The sequence below is a fragment of the Carassius carassius genome, chromosome 13 (genome assembly GCF_963082965.1).
Source record: "Carassius carassius chromosome 13, fCarCar2.1, whole genome shotgun sequence".
Taxonomy (NCBI): Eukaryota; Metazoa; Chordata; class Actinopteri; order Cypriniformes; family Cyprinidae; genus Carassius; species Carassius carassius.
Genome location: NC_081767.1, coordinates 28,474,168 through 28,497,582, shown reverse-complemented (window position 1 = coordinate 28,497,582; position 23,415 = coordinate 28,474,168). Strand labels below are relative to the sequence as shown.

Genomic DNA, 23,415 nt, shown 5'->3' with positions numbered 1-23,415 from the left:
TCATTCATGTCGGCAACTGCAATGTTCCAGGAAGAGTTACATGCCAAAGTTAAAGAATTAGCATTAGCGGGTTGGAAAATCAATAGTAGTGATGCTTGCCTTACTGAATAACATTGACAAAGCTGAAAGATTTTTATATTGTTCAGTTTTCATGCATTTTTTTTATACTTCAACATATGGTCTCATGTCTGTGATGTGTTTTAATCATGCCCTGTCCTGATCTTTTGTCAAGACTGCTGTGTTAGAACTTCAGCAAGTGATGAATGTCTGTCATAGCTGATACACTAACAGAACAATTGATGTAGGATGAGGACTGACCCAACCTTCACTTAAAAGCAATATCCTTGTGCACACAATAGTAAATGAATTGACATTTTATAAATTAGAATTTTTAAAATCTTAAACTATTTATTTTTCTCCACACAGCCGTGCAATCAAGACCAACCAGGACCTTCTCCCCGAAACGCCTTGGATCAACATATTCTACGATGACTTCTGGGGGACACTTCTCACCCACAGCGGTAGCCACAAGTCCTACCGCCCGCTCTGCACGCTCTCCTTTCGACTCAACTACTCCCTGGGCAGCTTAGATCCCTGGGGTTTCCACCTGGTCAATGTGGTTCTACACTGCGCCACGACTGCTCTGTTCTCTAGTCTCTCAAGCCTGCTACTGGGGTCGGGTTGCTGGAGCCTGCTGGCCGGGCTTCTCTTTGCCGCTCACCCCATCCACACGGAGGCTGTGGCAGGCATCGTGGGCCGTGCTGACGTAGGAGCTGCCCTCTTCTTCCTCCTGGCCCTGCGTTGCTACTTTCGCCACTGTTCCCTGAGGACGAGCGGTGCTCATGGATGGAGCTGGACATGGTTCTTGGGCACCTTGGTGTGTGCTTCCTGTAGCATGCTTTGGAAGGAGCAAGGCGTGACTGTGCTGGCCGTGGCTGCCATGTACGACGTGTTTGTCTTCCACAAATTGAAGCTGCAGCAGGTTCCCTCTCTCTTCCTAAAGGTAAATGGCCTTTATCTTACCCATTTGGAAAACCATCTGTGTTTTTATACGCATGGATCTGATATCCTAAATTCTTGAATAGTGCTTATGTGTGCTGGTGGATAATTTGAATACAATTTTATGTGTGGTGTTTGCTTTCCATCAGGAAAAAATTTGGAAAACATTTTGGCATGTATGATCAACTGAGTTAACCTTAGCAAATCTTATTATTTTTCTTTTTCTCTTTCTTTTTCTTCATAATGCAGTAGAAAAATGCAAGAGCAGAGGTCAATCAAAAGAAAATTGGTGTTTGTTTGGTGCATTAACATACATCTGGTCAGATATGTTTGTATTTTCGCTTGGCAGCACAAGACGACCTGTAATTGCAATTAATTTAGGCAACCTCGTTGCAGCTATGTTTCCCTTTTTTATTTGGAGTTTGCTGAATGCCGGCTCTTTAGATTTCAATGATCCGTTCTGCTTTCTCAAACTGCCGTTCATCCGAACCCGTCACGGGTGAAATCAGTCCCCAGTCAAGTCCTGTTTTTAATGAACCCTTTATAATTGGAAAATTTTCAAGTGAGGCTGGAAAGGCCTTGCTAACCTTCTGAAGTTACACTCTGGCCGTTAATAATACGATCATAACGAATGCTCCTTTAATGAGGTCTAATGATGTGGATGTATTGTGTTTACATGAGAACAGCAATTAGTGCAGCGATGACTCATAAACAGCAGCAGTCAATGTGTATTTGTATGTGTGCAAAATAAGGTATGGTGGAGAGAGCAGGACAGGGAAATCAATGATATTATAAGGATTGCACACAGTGGTGCCTTGGTTCTGACTGTGCAGCTTTCTGCTCTTCAAGCACCTGACCATCAGGTCGACTTTGGCTCAACTCTGGATTGTCAAGGATTTACCATCGACCATCAAAACCCACTGACATCGTAACCCTCAGCCAGTCAGTGCAAAATAAACTGACGTGTGCACAAATAGGACTGAGGATTGCAAGTCCATTGAACTCTCTTGCCAGAGTGTAAAGATTTTTTTCCTAAAAAATGTTTGTATTCTGGACCTTTTTTTGCAATAATGACTTCTTTTTTTTTCTAGTTTTAATTATGAAATTATCAAAATAATTTTGACACCTTAATCTTCAAATTTAGATGCCATCTCAATTTCAACTTTAAATCTCATAATTATGACTGTATTGCAATGTCATTTTTTTCATATAGCTTTGACTAGGGATGTCCCGATCAGGTTATTTTGTCCTCGAGTCCGAGTCATTTGATTTTGAGTATCTGCCGATACCGAGTCCCGATCCGATACTTCTATAATACATAAAAAAAGAATAAATAAGGGCGAAAAAACAGATCCAGGATCTTCAATAAATTACATTTTGAAATATATTCAAATATAAAACAGCTATTTTAAATAGGCTAGTAAAAATATTTCAAAATCTTACTGTTTTGCTGTACTTTGGATCAAATAAATGCAGGCTTGGTGAATAGAAGGGACTTCTTAAAAAAAAAAAAAAAAAAACCTTAACAAGCTTACTGTTCAAAAACTTCTGACTGGTAGTATAGGCAACTTTATTTTTTCTCTAATTTCTAGCTTTTAATTGGCTTAGAAATCTATAAATGCTGGACAATAACAAATAATAATGATTTGTTTATATACTACAAACACTGTTTATTCATAATAATGCAGAATAGTTTCTATACAATAGTGTTCGAACAATGACCTCCAGCTCAACACAGCCAAAACCCAGGAACTCATTGTTGACTTTAGACATAGGCCATTTCCTAAAACACCAATACAAATAAATGGCAATTCAATCACCATCACTGACTCCTTTAAATTCCTAGGAACACATATTAGCAATAACCTGAAGTGGACAACTAACACTAATCAAATCATTGCAAAGGCTCAACAAAGACTTTACTTCCTCAGACAGCTTAAAAAATACCGGATCAGACATCAGCTCCTTGTTCTGTTCCATTCCGCTATCATCGAGTCCATCATTACATCATCAATAACAGTATGGTATGGTAGCACAGACAGCCAAACAAAGAAAAAACTACAGCAGACTGTCAACAAAGCATCCAAGATCATAGGGAAACCACTGCCTTCAGTCGATTCCCTTTATACATATCAGACTGTAAAGCGGGCAAAGAAAATCATCTCTGACCCCTCACATCCAGCGAACCACCTTTTTCAGCTCCTTCCCTCAGGGAGGCGCTACAGGTCACTCTCTACCAAGACCAAACGCTTCACAAACAGCTTTTTCCCCATAGCCATCAGGACTCTGAACTCCTCTCTTTAGTTTAGTTTTTCCTCTCATACACTACGCATGGTCATGTACCCACTGTATCTTGTATTGTTACATGTTGTGAAGTGTATTGTCTATTTGTTGTTTGTAATGTATGATGATGTAGAGCTTAAACATACTGTACCGAAAACAAATTCCACCGGCATTGTCGTGTGGCTAAATAAACTATCTATCTATCTATCTATCTATCTATCTATCTATCTATCTATCTATCTATCTATCTATCTATCTATCTATCTATCTATCTATCTATCTATCTATCTATCTATACTGTAATAAATACTATGTCAATCAGCACTGCATTGTTCATACTTTATTTATCACCTGCTGGAGATGACTTGAAGAACAATTTATTGTCGTGATCGTATATTAATGTCTTCGTGTTTGCATAAGTTTCTGTTTTCCTGTGAGCACCACAGCATAGCTGGACGCTTTTGTCCATATTAGGAATATCTTGATATCAGCGCGAGAGCGTGCTCCGGCTTCGAGTATGAATGAAACACACACTGCATGAGAGTTTAGCGCTCTGTGATGTTCATCTCGCTGTATCCTGGGTCCGAATGAAATATCAGGTCATGCGCAAACTATCATGTCTCTTTGAGTTTGAATCTATATTTATTCACACCAGCTCTTGAAAACAAAGTGCCGCATGCGTTGCTGTTTCTGTGTGGAGTCAAAAGGGTCTAACTCTGTGCCACCGCATAACAAAAGATGTGTTAAAAATCGAGTCTGAAACCACACGATCGGGCCCGATTTCCGATCACGTGATCGGATCTGGACATCCCTAGCTTTGACCTTTCAGAATTTTGACATTTCAACTTTTTTTTTCATAATTTCAATTTAGTAGCTCATTATCTGGGCTTTTTATTTAATAACTATGATGATTTTTTTCTTTGAATGGCAGAAATCTGCTTCTATTATGTTTGTTTGCATCATACAGTATTTCAAATGTGTATAATATTTATATACTTAATTTGATTTACTACTGTCTAGACTTCATAGTTGTCATTAATGTCATTGATGCTCCTAACACATTTTTCATACTACAATTACATTCAAACAAATTAGAACACAAAAATTAAAAAATATAAACAACCGGTAAACAGCTTTTCACTCTTACCGCACAAAGCCATGCAAAATCCTGTCACAATGCTTCTCACAAGTTTACTTTATTAGCTTACCAACAATGCTGTTTGTACTGCGGAAAAATGGCAAAATTGCCAAGACCTCAGGAAAGACATTTTACAGCTTAATGCTGATGAATAAACATTGTGATCTCATTCTGAAAGGTGTGTATGCCAAACATGGTGTGCTAATTGCATCTAACTTCAGTATCTGTTAGTGAAAATGAGCCTATTAACTTGTTCCAGAAAATTAGCTAATAAAAGAGCATTTTCCACATAAACATAAAATGATTACACCATAAATGCAACAGTTGCCATGCCAACAATGTTACACGTGAGTGTTAGATGTTAAAAAGCTTCATTCATTGTGATGCAGGTTTGATCTTCTCTACAAAAAAGGTTACAGATAAAGGCTGAAAGTCTGCGTCATTCTGTGAGTATCGAATTTTAAACTTCTCAGCAAGCATACTTTGATTGGCTGTGAGCGTGGAGGCTTTTTTAAAGGGTGAGCAATGACCAAAAGCATCATAGAGCTCTAACAGGACTCTCAATAAAACTCCCCCAAGAGCTTTGGAGGGAGACGCTGCCAAGGGCACTTAGATCGCAGCTCCCTGTTAACTCAACATGTGCTTATGCACTCAACTCATTCTCTCTCCTTCTCATGTCCGTACGCACACGCACACTTATGCTCCATTCTCAAACCAAACATGATGCCTACCTAGACTGCATTTTAGGCATCACAGGCACCCAAATGCAAGCAGTTTCAAAAATGAATTGGCAGAAGAAAAATAGCAATGCCGGTATAACCAATTAAATCTTAAAATCATCCATTTTTCTCTTATCAGCCAAGCCGTAAAAATAATTAACAGCTTATCTGTATTATTCATAACGTTCATATTGCATGTCCTTAACATAATTTTGCACAACATCATTTTGTGGTTAAGAAAACCACAATCTTTTTTTAATTGAAATGGCATTTTAAGATGAAGAGCCACTAAAGATTGACTACAAACAATATCACGTTAAACAGACTAAATTTTAATTTCTTACAGCCTCATTTTCACGCATCAAATTAAACATAGCATCCAAGAGAAGATTAGAAAGAAATTCTGAACAGTCCAGGGTCCTGTTCTAAAAAAAAACACTTTAATGCAGTTTAGAAGCCTTTTAAACTTGAAATAATTAAACAGAATGCACCATCCATCTTCATAATTGTCGAGTCAAGACCAGCTGCCCAGGGAGCTTTAACTTATGGGAGACATTATGATTTAGCATCGATATAAAAGTATGGGATGATGTCATAAACTGCATACCACGATCAGATAAGCGGCCCAATTTACAATCACATCACTATTCTCTTACAAGCCTACACATTTAATATGGATGGGCAAGCCCAGACACCAACAGTTCTGCACCAAAACAGAATCATAGACAAGCCATATTGACGGATGCGCTCTAACATCTAAACGCTGGTGTTTTTTAGTTTATTCCTCGTTTAGTTTATCGTCTCATTATAGCGAATGAGTCTTCAGGCCCTTGGATGTAGGAAGCAGTTTGTCTCCTCAGTAAAACCCATCCAGCTTTCATCTCTGGAATAATCGCTGCACTGTAGCCTGGCAGATGAGAGGTATTTGTCCTTGGGCTTGCAGATCATAAACGTCTTGATGCGTATGTGTTTACATAGTAATTCTGGCTTCCCCTTCAACTCCGCTTTACTCTAAGCTGTCGTAAGTCAGACTGACACGGTCTCTCCTCAAAGAGGAAAATCTGGAATTATTTGCCTCTGACAACGTGCTAATACTATTGAACCGGATGACAGCAATGTGAAAACACAGCCGGCCCTGATGCGGAAAGGATATGTGAAGCACATGGGTTCACGGGCAAATTAATGCTCTCTGGCACATTGTGAAGTGACACATTTCTACTGTACGGCTTAATATAGTTAAAATGACAGCTGGGGCTGATAGAAGAGCTGATGATTGATGGGGAGATGCTCAATCAGAGTGCAGAGAGCTGTCGGATATGAGAGATCATGATCTTTTGTCACCAACATGCCAGACTTCCCAGGAAGAAGTGATGTGCGATCACAGAGCCTGTCTGCTGCCGTCTAAGAATAAGCCAAAGGCAGACGGCACCGCACATCAGCCTCCCTCTGAAATGTGATGAGAAGTGAAGCCATACTGGTTCAAAATACACTTACTATAAGCACAGAAATGTACACCAGAAATGAACTGAGTCAGAAATGAACTTTTTAAGGGCAAAATATGCCCATTTAAGGATAATTGTTTTGGCACATTTTTTCTCTGTAACACATAAATTGCAGAGCATGCCATCCATTTATGTTAAATATATTCAAACTGAATAAATGAACTGAAGTAAAATCTCAGTCTAAACAACTGTTAGCTACAGGTTTTAGAAGGTGGAAGATAATACTGAAATTCTGGCTGATATAATAAGCAATAATTATTTTGTTATGGCCGATAACCGACAAATGAGGTTTTAAATTTTTGTTTTTCTTCCATTTTAATTATTTTTTATATTATTTCTATATTATTTTGTCTAAATGGATAAGAAAATGTGAATTTATGCATCACCAAATGATTATATAAAAAAAAAATACATTTATCGTATTTATTGTAAAAAATTATTTGTGTTCTGTTTAAAGGCATAGCTCACACAAAAATGAAAATTCTGTCATCATTTATTCACCAATAAACTGTTTCATACCAGTATGAGTTTAAAGGGTTAGTTCATCCAAAAATTAAAATTATGTCACCCTCATGTCGTTCCAAACCCGTAAGATCTCCGTTCATCTTCAGAACACAGTTTAAGATATTTTAGATTTAGTCCGAGAGCTTTCTGTCCCTCCAATAGAAATTGTTGAAGCATCAAAAATACATTTTGGTCCAAAAATAACAAAAATTACGACTTTATTCAGCATTGTCTTCACATGTGTTCACAACACTGCAGTGACACTGCTGACGTGTTATCTTTGTTATTGGGCGCACCAGAAAACACGTCAGCAGCGTCGTACTTCAACTGTCACAGCAGTCGCACTCACAACAGACACGGAAGAGAAGACAATGCTGAATAAAGTCATAATATTTTCATTTTTGGACCAAAATGTATTTCTGATGCTTCAACTAATTCTAACTGACCCTCTGATGTCACATGGACTACTTTGAATATGTTTTTCTTCCCTTTCTGGACATGGACAATATACCGTACATACATTTTCAATGGAGGGACAGAAAGCTCTCGGACTAAATCTAAAATATCTTAAACTGTGTTCCAAAGATAAACTGAGGTCTTACGGGTTTGGAACGACATGAGGGATAATTTTTTTTTGGATGAACTTACTTTAATTCCTCTGCTGAATGCAAAAGAAGATATTTTTAATAATGTGGGTGACCAAACAGTTGCTGGTAGCTATTGACATCCAGGGTAGGGAAGAACATACTATGGAAGTTAAAGGCTACCAGCAACTGTTTGGTTACCGTTCTTCAAAATATCTTCTTTTACATTCAGAAAAAGAAATGAACTCATACAGGATTGGTACAACATAATGAGAAAATTTGAGTGAAAAATTTCATTTCATCCCTTGAAATGACTGTGAAATGATGGCAATGGTCATTTTAAATGTAAAAATATTAATAAATGGGTATGCACAATTAAATATTCAATAGCGTGCAATATATATTCTGTATCAACAGTTACAATAAAAAAGGTAGTTTTTTGATTAGACCAAAATATATACGTTATTTTTTAATTACATACACTTCAACATTCTAAAACCACTAAGAAAAACAATGAAATGTCATTTTGACATCCAAAGTAAAGGCATTTGGAATTTAGCTTTAATTAGGCATGTTTTTACCATCTTTTTCCTATAAGAGCACTGTGGTATTCGATAAGTCAAGTGCTTTACCATGTGGGTGGTTCAGTTGGAAGGAAGCCCTGGTATGTCAATGAAGCATGTGTTAAGTTCAGCTCTGGGTGTGTGTGGCTGTGTTTAAGGGAACAGGTGTGAATTTATGACATGGCCTTGTGTGAACACACAGACACGTATGCACACAAGCACACACAGATGGTATGCGTATACTCTAATGCCTTCTGTCAATGTATGATGAAGTGGTGCTCTGTAGACATCATCCCGTACAGGAGCACATACCCACCAGGGGCACTTTTATATTGCTCTATATAGCTGCTCCAACAATCAAAATGGCCTCAAACCAAATTCTTTTGTCTGTTTTTGTCTTGTTTTATGGTTTCCTTTGACAACCAATTGGAATTTGAAGTAAAGATGATACTATGCTCTCTGCATTAACAGAATCTGTTGTGTCTGTGAGATCAGCGTAAGCAGTGACCCTGTCATGCATTCGGGCATACCACCCTTTGCCCTCACTCTTTCACACAAAAGAGCACAGCACTACTTGTGACATTTAAGAGATAGGAATTCAGAGATGAAGACTGTGTGAAAAGACCTAAAAGTGTTCCCTAACACACAGCATAGTCTAGATAGATAGATAGATAGATAGATAGATAGATAGATAGATAGATAGATAGATAGATAGATAGATAGCAAATCAGTTGCTAATAATATATAGCAAGGGGTTCTGGTTTTGCAATAGTGTTAGGGATGTCTTCCAAAAAACAAAGTAGTTTCAGAAGTGGAGCCATTTAATAGTAATGTTGCATAATAATGTTCCATCCATCCATTTATTTAAAAAATGTAGGGCTTGAGGGGCTGAAATTTAAATGGGCTTAGTGATGTCATCCAAAAAGTAGTTTCAGAAGTGAAGCAGTTGAAAATATTTTAGTGTAAGATGCTGAAACGACTTGTTTTAAAAAAATAAAATAATTTTTGTGTAAGCAAAAGGTTTAAGATATTACAAGAAATCTTTCTTTTGTACATGTGAAAATGTGTGCCTTATCTCTGCCTTTTCCTTGTCTGATATAATTCATGCATTTTCAGCTGCTGTTTAGTTTGCGGAGAGATGCGTGAGAAGCGTTGCAAGGCTTCAGTGTTTGTTTTTCCCAGAGTTATATGTTAGAGAGCTCAGAATCAGTGATCTGTCACCGCTCCTCTATATATAGTGCTCTGTGGTTACTGTGTCTGAGCGGCGCTCTCCTCTGCTGTCTACCCTCAGACTTGAGTTAATGCATCTGGAAACACAAGACTCACTCTTCCCACACAACCACACTGCAGTGGAGATGATCCGTTGATAATTTGGAGATATCTGGTATGATGGAGAAGATGGTCATGTGTAGCTGATTGGTTTTGGCTGACCTGGATATCTGACATGCTTGCTTCATTTTTGAATGAACTCATAGTGTTGCAATAAACACTCAATACATAATATCAAAGTCAAATCTGTTTAGGTTTTTGTATTATAAGTGACTTCAAACCAGTTTTTTTCTGTTATGCATGCACAGAATTTATAATGTTAATTCATAATTTGTTTATTCATAAAAATTGTGATAAACTACTACAGTAAGCTTTTTTATCTCTTATCAAAGGAGTATCTTATTTATCTGGTGACTGCAAATAAATGACTCCCAGATTAGCTCATTTTATTGTATGTGCTCATAATTTCTCACTCCCTAATTATCAATTAGCATAATGCTCAGCTGATTCGCCCAGTCATGTAATTACTCTTTAAGTGAGCAGAGCATCTGAAGGTCGAAATGAGATTTGTGACAATCCTCTAAAAATCTCTGCAACGAATCAATGCCATGCTGATGTGATGTTTGCTATGAAATGTTTCTGTTTTTATTGATCATAGCTGATTTATACTGCATTGCTCTGCAAATACTGATGGTCCTTGAGGTGGCATTTTAAAGGGAAATTCTCATATGCAGCATCTTTCTCACGCTCCTGAAGATGCAAAGTCATTTACATTTGCCATTTTACATTTCTTGCTTTAGCTAAGTGGCATAATCATTGAACCATGCATCCATCTGGCTGCATTCAAGGGAAACATTTTCCAAGGGTTGCAGTTTAGCTTGGTGTTTTTCTGGATTAAAACTGCTTTTAGGAATTTATTTGCATCCCAAATCGGATAGTTATGCACTATTCTAGGATTTTTTGTAGTATAAATAAGTGTGAGGAAAAATTCCAAAAAACTAAAAGTTCACTTGAAATACTCGGATGATGCACTTAACTGAAAAAAAGTAAGTGTGGAATGTTGGACACTTCATGCACTCAACTGTTGCAACTTTAATTGCGTATAAAAAGGGTGGGGGGCTCTGATTATAAATGACCTTCTATAATTCTTACACTACATGGTTGAGTAGATAGTGTATAAGTACATATAAGTTCACACTCACAGTGTATAGTGCGTCATTTGGGATGCAGCTTTTGTGTTAACTGGTTAAGGGCCACATGTTGCACTTTTGTAGCATCTTATTTTTTCCCCTCAAATCCACCAGTCAAGGAACACTAATTTTGTACATGACCATTTTCCACCTTACCTTGATATATTTATTTTGACCATTAATAATTGAGCAGCAAATGCAGCGTATTAGAATAATTTCTGAAGTATCATGTGACAAGGAAGACTGGAGTAATGATGCTGAAAATACAGCTTTGCATCATGGGAATAAATAACATTTTAAGATATATTAAAATAGAGCTGTCATTTTAAAGTAGAATCGTATTTCTTAGTATTACTGATTTTTAATCCGATAAATGCAGCCTGATGAGCATAAGTGATTTTTTTTTTAAAAATTCAAAACTTTTGACCGTTAATGATATACATAATGCAATTTGATGACTTTAACACTGGAAATAAATTAACACTTACAAATATTTACTCAAAAACCACAAAAAAACAAAAACAAATTGTTTGTTCAAGCAGATGTGGTAAATTCTAAATTACGTTTTTGTGCAGCTTGTTTTCCAGGATGAAGTTTTGAGTTTCGAAAGTCTATGTTTAGCTACATAGTAATTGTGAACTATTTAATGTCAAAGGAACAAAATAAATTCTGGTGTTCAATTTGATGTTCCCTTTAATAAAAAGACTGCATCACTGCAGCAGCCATCAGCTCTCTGTAATTTACAGAGACCACCTATCTAACCTAAGTGAACTTTGAGTTTGTAAACTGAAAGGTTTCATTGAATGATTGCTAAAGGTTCAGATTAAGACCTTTCAGGTGGTTGTTACTGGGGGCTCATTTTGCTCAGATCTCTTAGCTACATTAAGCACTCATTTCTATAAAACCAAGAGGAGAAATATGAATTATCATAACAAAGAGGCCGTTTAAGCAGTGTGATTAATGATCACAGGGACGTCTGCAGGGTAAACCCACTCTCATTTCACATGTGTAGGCTATATTTTGTTGTTTATGCTAATTTGCACAGGAAAAAGGGCTTTCGCATCTTGCTCCAGCCCACCGTTTTATACTTCTCTAGTTCTTACAGCATTATTACAGTCTTTTGAGTTTTGTGTACTTTTCACAGCCGACGTCTACAATATTGACGTGTCCCATTGACCTGCTTTATATACCACTTTATAAAACCGCATGTAATAAAGGGGAAGCTTATGTAGTTGCCAAGCAGAATCTTGCATTTAGCTTGATTTTGTTTACAAATTTGGTTCACGAAGATCCGCTTCTGAGGTTCTACTCTTGATCCAATCGCAGGCATAAATATCTCATATGTAATCAAAGCAAAATCATGTTACTGAATACATTTAAGACATTTTTTTGACAGCACTATCAATTTTCATTGCAGTTTTCCTCAGTCGTTCTTTTTTTACTGTGTAATATTCTGTATTTTGTGAGTAATATTGGTCCGTTTCTCATGTCTTTGTTGTAGCACGTTGGAGTTATTAAAGTGCTGCAGCAGAACCATGAAGCATCTACTCATGACACGAATGCTAGAGTGGAACGGCTCCATTTTTCTATAATGTCAGAGTTTGTTGCCACTTCAGCAGTATTTCAGCACTGTGATGTTTTTGTACTGAAGAGATTTAATTCTCTGTCATTCAGCAGCAATATAGCACACATGAGAAAATGAGAACAATGTGAGATGAATATAAATTTTTCGAAGTGAGCTTGAACACATACAGAAGCTAAATAGTGCTCTCAAACCTCACTGGAAAGTGCTCTTGTATTATTTGGTTGTAGTTTATAGAAGCTGTATAGGTGCAGTTATTCTCACACTCTTTTCCGTTTCTAATAATAGTGTCTGCCTTGTTCATATTTTTCATTCCTTTTAATTTTCTGTGTTTTTCTATCTCCATATCTTTTCGGCAGACATTTGCCTACAGAAGCAGGAGCTGCTCTTTTATATTGCTTTTCTCTCACTGCCTTTAATTTCCAAATATAGAGTGTTTTGTTTTATTTCTTATTATCGCTCATTTTTTTCAATTACAGCCTGGGACTAGTTGTCTCTGAGGATTTGGGTAAATTTCTTTTGCACAGCTGTACTTATTGATTTTTATCTTGTACGAATCCCTTGTCAGATACTGAAGTCTCTTTTTGCAGATTTAGAACTTTTTACAATTTTCTGGGTAATAGATCAGGTAATGATGCTCACATGATGTGACCCCTTCCCTTAATTATGTACAGTAAAGTTATAATAGCATCGCACATACCGTATATCTTGTTTATTTCAATGGGTTTCATGACCTATTTAAATTAGTACTAATATAAGTCTATTTTACATATCTTCAGAGTAATATTTAGATTTTTGAACCTTAATTTCTATGCAAAATACTAGTTGGTGAAAGGAATGGTTCACAAAAAGTAATATTCCATCATCATATTCTCCATACCTGTTTGACCTGCTTATTCCCCATATTAGTGAATGTAAATAGTGATCACAGCTGTTCGTGGTCTTCATCCACTTCCATTGTATTAAAAAAAAATCTTACGTGGTTAAAAGTAAGAAAATAGCCAGATTGAGTTTTGTTTTGTGTCTCACGGGAGTTTTCTAGAGGCAAGAGTCTTTCTACTGTAAGCCCTAATGTAATCCGTGGGCCGAAGTAAGCCTTTGTTTGGGTTGTAGTTGCTGACTGGTTGATTTATTGATGCCTGTCTCCTCCGGTCCAGCGCTGGTCTGGCTGAAGATGAAATGTGGTATTCAGGAATCCATAATTTCCTTAGAAAGGCTTTTAACACCATTACTGACGCCGTCTTATGGGAACTTGTAGTGTTTTCATGTTCTTTATGTGTACTTAGTGCTAAGAAACAGTTGCTGGAAGCATAGAGTATAATACTGTATAACCTCAAGGTGGCCGCCTACATGTACACAAAGAACCTGCCATATACCACAGCTTGTCATATGGCACTCACTCACATCCAGTCTGTTTTCTTTGGTCAAGCGCAGCCAATACAAACAGCCCTGGATTTGCTATACGTTGATGCAGCAACAAGGCTGGAAACTCAGCAGAGTTTCAACATTATAACCTACACAGCAGAATCACAAGTCTGTGTTCAGTTCAGACGATTAGTTTCGGAGAGCTCTGCTGACGGTGCACAGAAGTGCCAAGCTGCAACAGCTACAAAAAACTCAAAAGTAGTTTTACCTGAGGATAAGTTTGGTTAAATTGGCGTTTTTGGCCTAATGGTTAGAGTTTCGGACTTGTAACCAGAGGGTTGCGAGTTCGAGTCTCAGGTCCAGCATGAATTGTCGGTGGGGGGAGTGAATAACCAGCTCTCTCTTCCACCCTTGATACCACAACCAAGGTGAGACCCTTGAGCGATGCACCGAACCCCCAACTGATCTCTAGGCGCTGCAGCAATATGTCTGCCCACTGCTCCGGGTATGTGTTCACGGTGTGTGTGTTCCCTTAAATGCAGAGCACGAATTCCGAGTATGGGTCACCATACTTGACCACACATCACTTCACTTTAATTAAACTTCACTTCAAAAAGGCTTTATTTCATCTAATTAATTTGATCTGGAGAGGAATTTGTGTGATTGCTCTTTATATAATTTTTTACACATCATTCATTTTGGCATTCTTTGTTCCTCACCTTAATTAATTCCTTTAATTAAATGTCATGTTTTAATCACATATTAAATCAGACGTATGTTCATATCCAGAATATGTGGCCCTTCATAAATCCCACTTTAAAAGGTTAGTTCTCCCATGAAACTTCTTTCATCTCATTTACTCATTGTTATGTAATTCCACATGTATGATTTTCTTTTGTTCTGTGGAATTAAGATTTATGGAAAGTCAAAGGGATCAAAAACAACACTGGCCCCCAATGAAGGTCATTGTAGGTCATACCAAGATGGCGGCGCGTCCACACGCAGCGGCTTCTCTCTGTCCCGACAGAACGGTGTTTTCGTGTTTTTTGTCTTGTGAGTCACAGTGTTTTTGTACGTCGTCGTCACGTCTACTTGTCTGTAAGCGTAAATACAGTCGCGAGTTTCTGCTCCATGTCGGCAGAACCGCATTTTTACAGTTAAACTCCGCGCACACGGAACAGCTGCGGGATCTCGGTCTGCTACGGAGCCCTTCACCATCACCAACTACTGCATCTCGCCCACAGCGGAGGCGCCACAAGCGGTGCGAGAGGAAGCAGAAGAGGGGTAAGCGCAGAGGTATCTGGGCTAGGCTAATGGCTAACCCACACAAGCCATCTTTCCCCATCATCGAACTGCTTAACGTACTGTTATGATCTGCAAACACTGCTCACCCCTGGTGGAGCTTATTATTATTAAGTGCCGGCCGTTCTATCTGCCGAGGGAATATACTGCTCATTTCGGTGTACATTCCCCCGTTCAACATCATCAGCAACAGGAACGACGCACTAAATGAACTGTACCAGCACATCAGTGAGCAGCAGACAGCACACCTCGATGCTTTTCTCATCATAGCTGGGGATTTCAACCATGCTGACCTAAAGAGTGTGTTTCCAAAAATACACCAACACATTAACTTTCCAACACGAGGTAATAACATTTTGGACTTTGTTTACACCACACAGAGAGGAGCTTACAAAGCCCTCCCCCTCCCCCACCTCGGAGCCTCAGACCACATCACTGTCATGCTAATGCCTGCATACAGACCGCTCATTAAAGCCGCCAAACCAGTTTACAAACAGATTAAACTGTTGCCAGAAGGATCATCAGAGGTTCTTCAGTCTTCAACACAACTGACTGGGACATGTTTAAGCAGGCTGCCACATGCAATAACACCACTGACCACCACTGAGTACTCAGAGACTGTCACTGCCTACATCTACAAGTGTATTGATGATGTAACGGTCACAAAAACCATCACTGTCCGTGCCAACCAGAAGCCATGGATGACAGGGGAGGTCTACAGACTTCTGAAGACACGGAACGCTGCCTTCAAAGCTGGAGATGAGGTGGGCCTGAGAACAGCTAGGACCAACCTGTCCCGTGGCATCAGAGAGGCTAAGAGACAGCACTCCAGGAGGATAGCTCATCAATTCAGCGACAGCAGAGACACTAGGAACCTGTGGCAGGGGATACAGACCATTACGAACTACAAGCCCCCACCACGGACCTGTGACAACATCTCTCTGCTGAACAAGCTGAACACCTTCTTCGCTCGCTTTGAGCAACAAAACAGCACCACTGCACAGAAGACTCCACCTCCTCCCGGCAACCAGGTGATGACGCTGACCTCAGACAGTGTGAGAAGATCCTTCAGCAGGATCAATGCCAAGTGGTGCAGTGACAACAATCTCTCTCTGAACGTGGAGAAGACAAAGGAGATTGAGGACCTCTCCTGGACTGAAAACACTGCAGCACTGGCCAAGAAATCACAACAGCGTCTTAACTTCCTCCGCAAACTGAGAAGAGCCAGAGCCCCGGCCCGCATCATGTACACCTTCTACAGAGGCACCATCGAGAGCATCCTGACGAGCTGGATCACTGTGAGGTATAGCGCCTGCAACGCGTCCTGCCAAAAGACTCTGCAACGCATAGTGAGAGCAGCTGAGAAGATCATTGGTTTCTCTCTCCCCTCCCTCCAGGACATTTATGGAACACGTCTCACCCGCAAAGCCCTCTGCATCACAGGTGATCCCACTCACCCATCACACAGCTTCTTCAGTCTGCTACCATCAGGGAGGAGACTGCGGAGTCTCCAGGCCAGGACCAGCAGACTGAAGGACAGCTTCATCCACCAGGCTGTCAGGAAGCTGAACTCCCTCCCGAACTTGCCCCCCCTCCCCTCTTCTGCCCCAGGCACCACTGAACTATGAACCCATGAACCCCCCCCCCCCCACACACACACACACACTAATTATATGATGGCATGCACTAGTCACTTTGTGCAGCATTGTTCTGCTCTCTACCTCATTCAGCATGGAACTGACGTCATTCCACTAAATCTGCCATTTGCCTTGCGCTGCTTTATTTAACTTGATTTTTAATTTTATTATATGCCTTTTTTTTTACATTCCCTTATTGTATAGTTGTATCTACATTTTATATTTGATCTAGATTTTTTAGGCTTTAATGTTAATGTTATCTGTATGCACCGGGGTCTGAGAGTAACGCAATTTCGATTATCTGTATGTATGTACTGTACATGTGGAAATTGACAATAAAGCAAACTTGAACTTGTATGATCAGAAAAATACCCTCTTTTTTGTTCTACAGAAGAAAGAAAGTGTGATGCTGGTTTGGAAGGACATGCAGATGGGTGAACCATCCCTTGAAAAATAACTACCATTTAAATCAGTGCATGAAATCACAGACGTCTTATGTTAATAACTAACTCAAATGTCATATTAGAAAACTAGTCCAGTCTGAACATGTGGCTTAATATGCTACAATTGTGGCTTTCAGAGTGGATTGGGGTCACGGTGGTGCATTCATTTGCTATGTTTTTGCAGAAAGTTCTCCTTGACCTTAGTGACCTGAAAGGGATGAATCAGTATCTTTTCACTGCTGCTGAGGATTGTGGACACACACACAGGCTTGCCGAACCATTCAGGCTAAATAAACAGCAGTGATTTAGGAAGCAGAAGTTTATGGTAGAAGGTCTCTCAGTGGCTGCACTCAATACATTTTTCACAGGAAGCAATCCTGAGTTTGAATGGATTGAGGTTTCACAATCTCATCACTTTATTTACGTTTCAGGTTTTCCTCTTTTGTGGTCAAACTTCATGTTTTTGGAAAATGGTGATACATAGCTGCAAGGCATTTATTTTGGCTTCCTTGGAAAGATTTAATACTTTGGGACATAGGCCTATAAAACCTTCAGATGTCATTCTTCCGTTTGTGATCAAATCAGACTTCTGACCTGACTAAAATGCTAAGAGCAGTTTAGAAAGCAATCATAACCCAAGGCCAGAATAATTTAAACTTTCTGATCCCCTTTGTGCTTCCCGCTGTCATGGCCTTGCTAGGTAATAAATGTCTCTTTTTATTAGTCAAATATAAAGTTTCATATTTGTATCGGCTTGAATGCAAGCTCTGCGTCACTCTTTTCTGCTTAGCCATCCAAGACAGGGCAAAAATGAACCCGAAAATTCACCTTGAGAAATTAGATATCTACTTGCCATTTGATTATGAAGTTTGTTACACTTGGCGTATCGGTAGTGCCAGCTTATCTGTGCACATTCCCGTTTGAGCTGGAATGATTACTGTAGGACTGTGGCCATCTGGAACACAGGCACATCTTTAAGTATCAAAATCTTCAAACATCCCACCAAACCAAATATTTGCTTTCACATATATATCTAGCGCACGAACGCACGCACACACACACACACACACACACACACAGAGATATATATGTATGTATATATATATTTTTTTTAAGCAAGAATGAATGTAAAGGAATTTAGGGGGCTTGGTTAAGGTTCAGTCAATTTAATTTATATTGAGAGAATGATAAGTTGTTGATGTTGAAGTTATTGTGATTCATTTCAAATGTTGTAAGTGGTGTCATTTCTTTGCGATTATTTACAGTTGCATTTATGCATTTAGCAGATGTTTTTATCCAAAGCGAACTACAGTGCATTGAGGCTAACATTTTCTACCTAACATGTGTTCCCTGGGAATCGAACCCACAACCTTTTGCGCTGCTAACGCAATGCTCTACCACTAAACCACTGAAACACTTAGGTGAACTTGTCCTTTTTTAGTCTCGTTTTAGTCAACTAAGCTCTAATTGGGGGATTTGATCTCTTGATATCTGGCAACCACAAACATGACTGTTTTTGAGTCTTGTACAGCAGTCTGAAATGTTTTGGCTTTTTTTTTTTTTTTTTTACAAAAATAGGTTTTGGTAAAGTTTTTGTTCTTTTAACTACATTTTGATCTCGTCTTTTTTCATCAACAATATTGCATGTTCGTCTCGTTTTCGTCAGGGGAAAAAACTGTTGAGAAACATTTTTTGTCACAGATTTTGTTAACAAAATTAACACTAGCTCTCACTGACTAAGGAACTGGTGTAGTTTCTAGAAGTAGAGTAGCAGTATAAAGTAATAGTGTTACAGGCCTGATAAAAGTCTTAATTTGTTGTATTTCAGGCTAAGAAAATGCTGGAGTGTGATTCTCTGTTGATTTTGTAGTTGTGGCTCATGGAGAATTTCCTATGGCACTGGCATCATATCACTTTCTTTTTGTGCTTGCAGACAATTCCAAGGCTGTTTTTGCCCAGCATAATCATATTTTATGTTAGACAAAACATTTTAATTGTTATTGGTTGTCTGATTTCATCAGTACATTAGATAGCATCTTGCATTCTTGATTGCTTGATTACTTTCTCTCATTTTCTCTCTTACTTGGTGTGTGTTGTTTGGAAGATCATGTCTTGTGACATTTCAGTTCCTCAAATTTATTTTATTTATCTTATCTCAGCTTCTGCTCCAATAAATGTCTCTCCAGTAAATGTTATCGGAGTGTAACTCCTGTATATCTTTGCTGCTGCCTGTCACAAAAGGAAATCATCTTCAGTAGCACTCTACATTTGTCTTCAGGCCCAAGGTTGCATGCGGATTCATTTGAAAAGTCTCATTAAGAGCAGCAGAATATTTAGCGCAGACTCGGATGGCTTTTATCCTTCAACTGTTCTCCCCAAATCCCTCACGATTACAGCTAATTTACTCATGAAGGAAATTCAAATATTTATCAGTTTCTTCTTCTATCAGTCCTTTAAGTTAAATCCAAGAGTAATGAGGCACGCATTGGAAACACTGACAGACTTCTGAGAAAAAATCCTTACTCTGAAACTTTGAGGAAAGCTCAAAATATCCTGGAAGAAGAGCAATCTGGACATAATATGAGAGCGGCTTGTTGGTTTAAGTGAATTTTAAAAGCTAAATCCTCATATGGCATCTTGGCTGTTTTTTCTTGATCCGTTTATAACTGTGCTCAAAGCAGTTCAGAGCAAATATTCAGCACGTTGAAGCTGAATCGCAAATCTCACAGGGTGTTGGCTCTGGCAGAATGGCTTATATGTTTTCCAGCCATGTGCAATTCATTTGTTTGAGCGGCTGGGTGTCGCAGGACTGATTTAGGTTGTGGTGTACCTGTAGATGGAGTACAACCCGAATTCCGGAAAAGTTGGGACGTTTTTTAAATTTTAATAAAATGAAAACTAAAAGACTTTCAAATCACATGAGCCAATATTTTATTCACAATAGAACATAGATAACATAGCAAATGTTTAAACTGAGAAAGTTTACAATTTTATGCACAAAATGAGCTCATTTCAATTTTGATTTCTGCTACAGGTCTCAAAATAGTTGGGACGGGGCATGTTTACCATGGTGTAGTATCTCCTTTTCTTTTCAAAACAGTTTGAAGACGTCTGGGCATTGAGGCTATGAGTTGCTGGAGTTTTGCTGTTGGAATTTGGTCCCATTCTTGCCTTATATAGATTTCCAGCTGCTGAAGAGTTCGTGGTCGTCTTTGACGTATTTTTCGTTTAATGATGCGCCAAATTTTCTCTATAGGTGAAAGATCTGGACTGCAGACAGGCCAGGTTAGCACCCGGACTCTTCTACGACGAAGCCATGCTGTTGTTATAGCTGCAGTATGTGGTTTTGCATTGTCCTGCTGAAATAAACAAGGCCTTCCCTGAAATAGACGTTGTTTGGAGGGAAGCATATGTTGCTCTAAAACCTTTATATACCTTTCAGCATTCACAGAGCCTTCCAAAACATGCAAGCTGCCCATACCGTATGCACTTATGCACCCCCATACCATCAGAGATGCTGGCTTTTGAACTGAACGCTGATAACATGCTGGAAGGTCTCCCTCCTCTTTAGCCCGGAGGACACGGCGTCTGTGATTTCCAACAAGAATGTCAAATTTGGACTCGTCTGACCATAAAACACTATTCCACTTTGAAATAGTCCATTTTAAATGAGCCTTGGCCCACAGGACACGACGGCGCTTCTGGACCATGTTCACATATGGCTTCCTTTTTGCATGATAGAGCTTTAGTTGGCATCTGCTGATGGCACGGCGGATTGTGTTTACCGACAGTGGTTTCTGAAAGTATTCCTGGGCCCATTTAGTAATGTCATTGACACAATCATGCCGATGAGTGATGCAGTGTCGTCTGAGAGCCCGAAGACCACGGGCATCCAATAAAGGTCTCCGGCCTTGTCCCTTACGCACAGAGATTTCTCCAGTTTCTCTGAATCTTTTGATGATGTTATGCACTGTAGATTATGAGATTTGCAAAGCCTTTGCAATTTGACGTTGAGGAACATTGTTTTTAAAGTTATCCACAATTTTTTTACGCAGTCTTTCACAAATTGGAGAGCCTCTGCCCATCTTTACTTCTGAGAGACTCTGCTTCTCTAAGACAAAGCTTTTACAGCTAATCATGTTACAGACCTGATATCAATTAAGTTAATTAATCACTAGATGTTCTCCCAGCTGAATCTTTTCAAAACTGCTTGCTTTTTTAGCCATTTGTTGCCCCCGTGCCAACTTTTTTGAGACCTGTAGCAGGCATTAAATTTTAAATGAGCTAATTAAGTGGATAAAAGTGTAAAATTTCTCAGTTTAAACATTTGCTGTGTTATCTATGTTCTATTGTGAATAAAATATTGGCTCATGTGATTTGAAATTCCTTTAGTTTTCATTTTATTAAAATTTAAAAAACGTCCCAACTTTTCCGGAATTGGGGTTGTAGATAAAAGTTCTAATGGAGTTAGTTTTTGTAATTGTGATTTTGTTCTCCTTCATGTGGTGGCACATTAAAACCTAAAGACATAATTTTTTTATTTTATTTATTTTTTTACATAATTTAAGAGCTATATCAAGGCATACAGCATGCCTTTTAAATATTAAATCTGTTTGAATATATGAATTAACCATGCATCATGGTTAATAGAAACTCGAGAGATGCACAGTTTATTTGCTCATCTGAATATTGACACAATCTGTAAACAACTTTTTATTTTGTTATTTATTTATCTTTTTTTTTTAAGTGAACAGTATTGTTTGAGACTGGATATACAAAATATTATTCAGACTGTACATTTATTTTTACTATTTTTATTTATTTTCAAGTATATAATTTAAATAGCAGTCTTGAAAACAGTGATGAACATTAAATAATTGTCAACTATCATACCTTTTTGGAGCACAAAACATACATAGTTTAGGAAAAGTAACAATGACTTCTGTTTTTTTTCTACCTTCCCTATTCAGTAAATTAAATTTTTTTACGAATGCATTTTTGTGAATATCCAGAGCTTCTTAAATTTTCCAAAACGTCCTGAAAAAAAAATGCTGCCAAAAATGGTTTTCTTTCTTTCACTTTTCGTCTGAATAGGTCTGTTGTGTGCTTTATCTCCGTGGACGTTATCCTCATATGCCTGTTTCTAGTGGTTTCATGTCAAACTGATGGAGAGGAAATGACAATTAGAGGAATGGAGAAAGCCTCCATCCCTCCTGCCGGGCAGTGTTAAACCACTTATTTCAAGACAAAACTGGGTTATAGACAAAAAAATAAGACAAAAGCTATATACCACATTGAGCTGAAGAAGGCCTGACACTAAAAACAGAAGCCGTATTATGAAGATGGACATTTCTTGTTTATGTGGGAGATGAGGGAGATTCTCTAAGGGTTTGGTGTTTTCTGATTTTATTCTTCCTTTCTAGTTGGTTGTCTTGTACTATTCCCTTGCATAAACTCATCTCTAGAGAACTGAATATCGTTTCAGGAAGATGAACATTGATGGTGCTTAGAATCCATTCTTTTATGGTGACACGTCTTTGTGTAGCAACTTCAAGCTGCACATATGAATGTGGCTAAGTCTGCTGTGTTTTACTCTCTCCCAGATACTAGGCAGACTAGAAGTGACAATTGTTGTTTGTCTGATGGTCAGATAGTGTGAATAAAATAATTTTTCTATGTGTTTGTGTTCTTAAACTCGCTTCTCAGTTTTTCTTCCGTGCACTCAGCCTGAGGACGTTTTCACTTGGTTAAGCACAGCTACATTTTGTCCAGCATTGTGCATCAGTACTCTTCAGATACAATGAGGCAAACGCATCCCTGCTTTCTCGAATACGGTGTCTTGTTGTAGAGTATGAGGAGTCTTTTTCCCAGCAGGAAAAGTCAACAACATTTTGGAAGGTTTTTGACTTAAGCTCAGTGACCTATTTCAGAGTAAAACAGAATATTCTGAGACAAAAAGGTTGGGAACTTGATTTTATCCTTTGGGATATGATTGATGGAATTGTGAATCATATTTGCATTCCATTGTAGACTTGACTGTAGGTTTGCAAAAACAGTGCATAAGTAGCTAGAAACTGGTTAACCTTATCCAGTAGTTTTGACATGAATGAACATGTAAAGGAAAGTGGGGAAAAAATAATTTCAGAAGAAATCAGGTTTATTAATTTGATTTAATAGGATGAAGACACTTTTCTTTTATTAGTTACTGATATGTTGTGTTCAGTAAGATCAGTGTGTAAATGTGTGGGTCAATTTTGATTTCACTTCGACATAAACAACAAGGAATGGCATTCCCAGCACATTCCACACAAATTTCAGAGAAAAATAGAATATTC

General features: G+C 38.5%; 1 protein-coding gene across 1 annotated transcript in view; it reads left to right on the top strand.

Moving 5' to 3' along the window:
• The window catches only part of LOC132156286 (protein O-mannosyl-transferase TMTC2-like), a 112,652-nt gene that overhangs the window by 54,253 nt on the left and 34,984 nt on the right, over positions 1-23,415 (top strand). Inside the window, exon 2 of the mRNA XM_059565223.1 lies at positions 427-1,018. Coding sequence (XP_059421206.1) covers positions 427-1,018 — 592 coding nt within the window. The remainder of the gene's footprint in view (positions 1-426; positions 1,019-23,415) is intronic.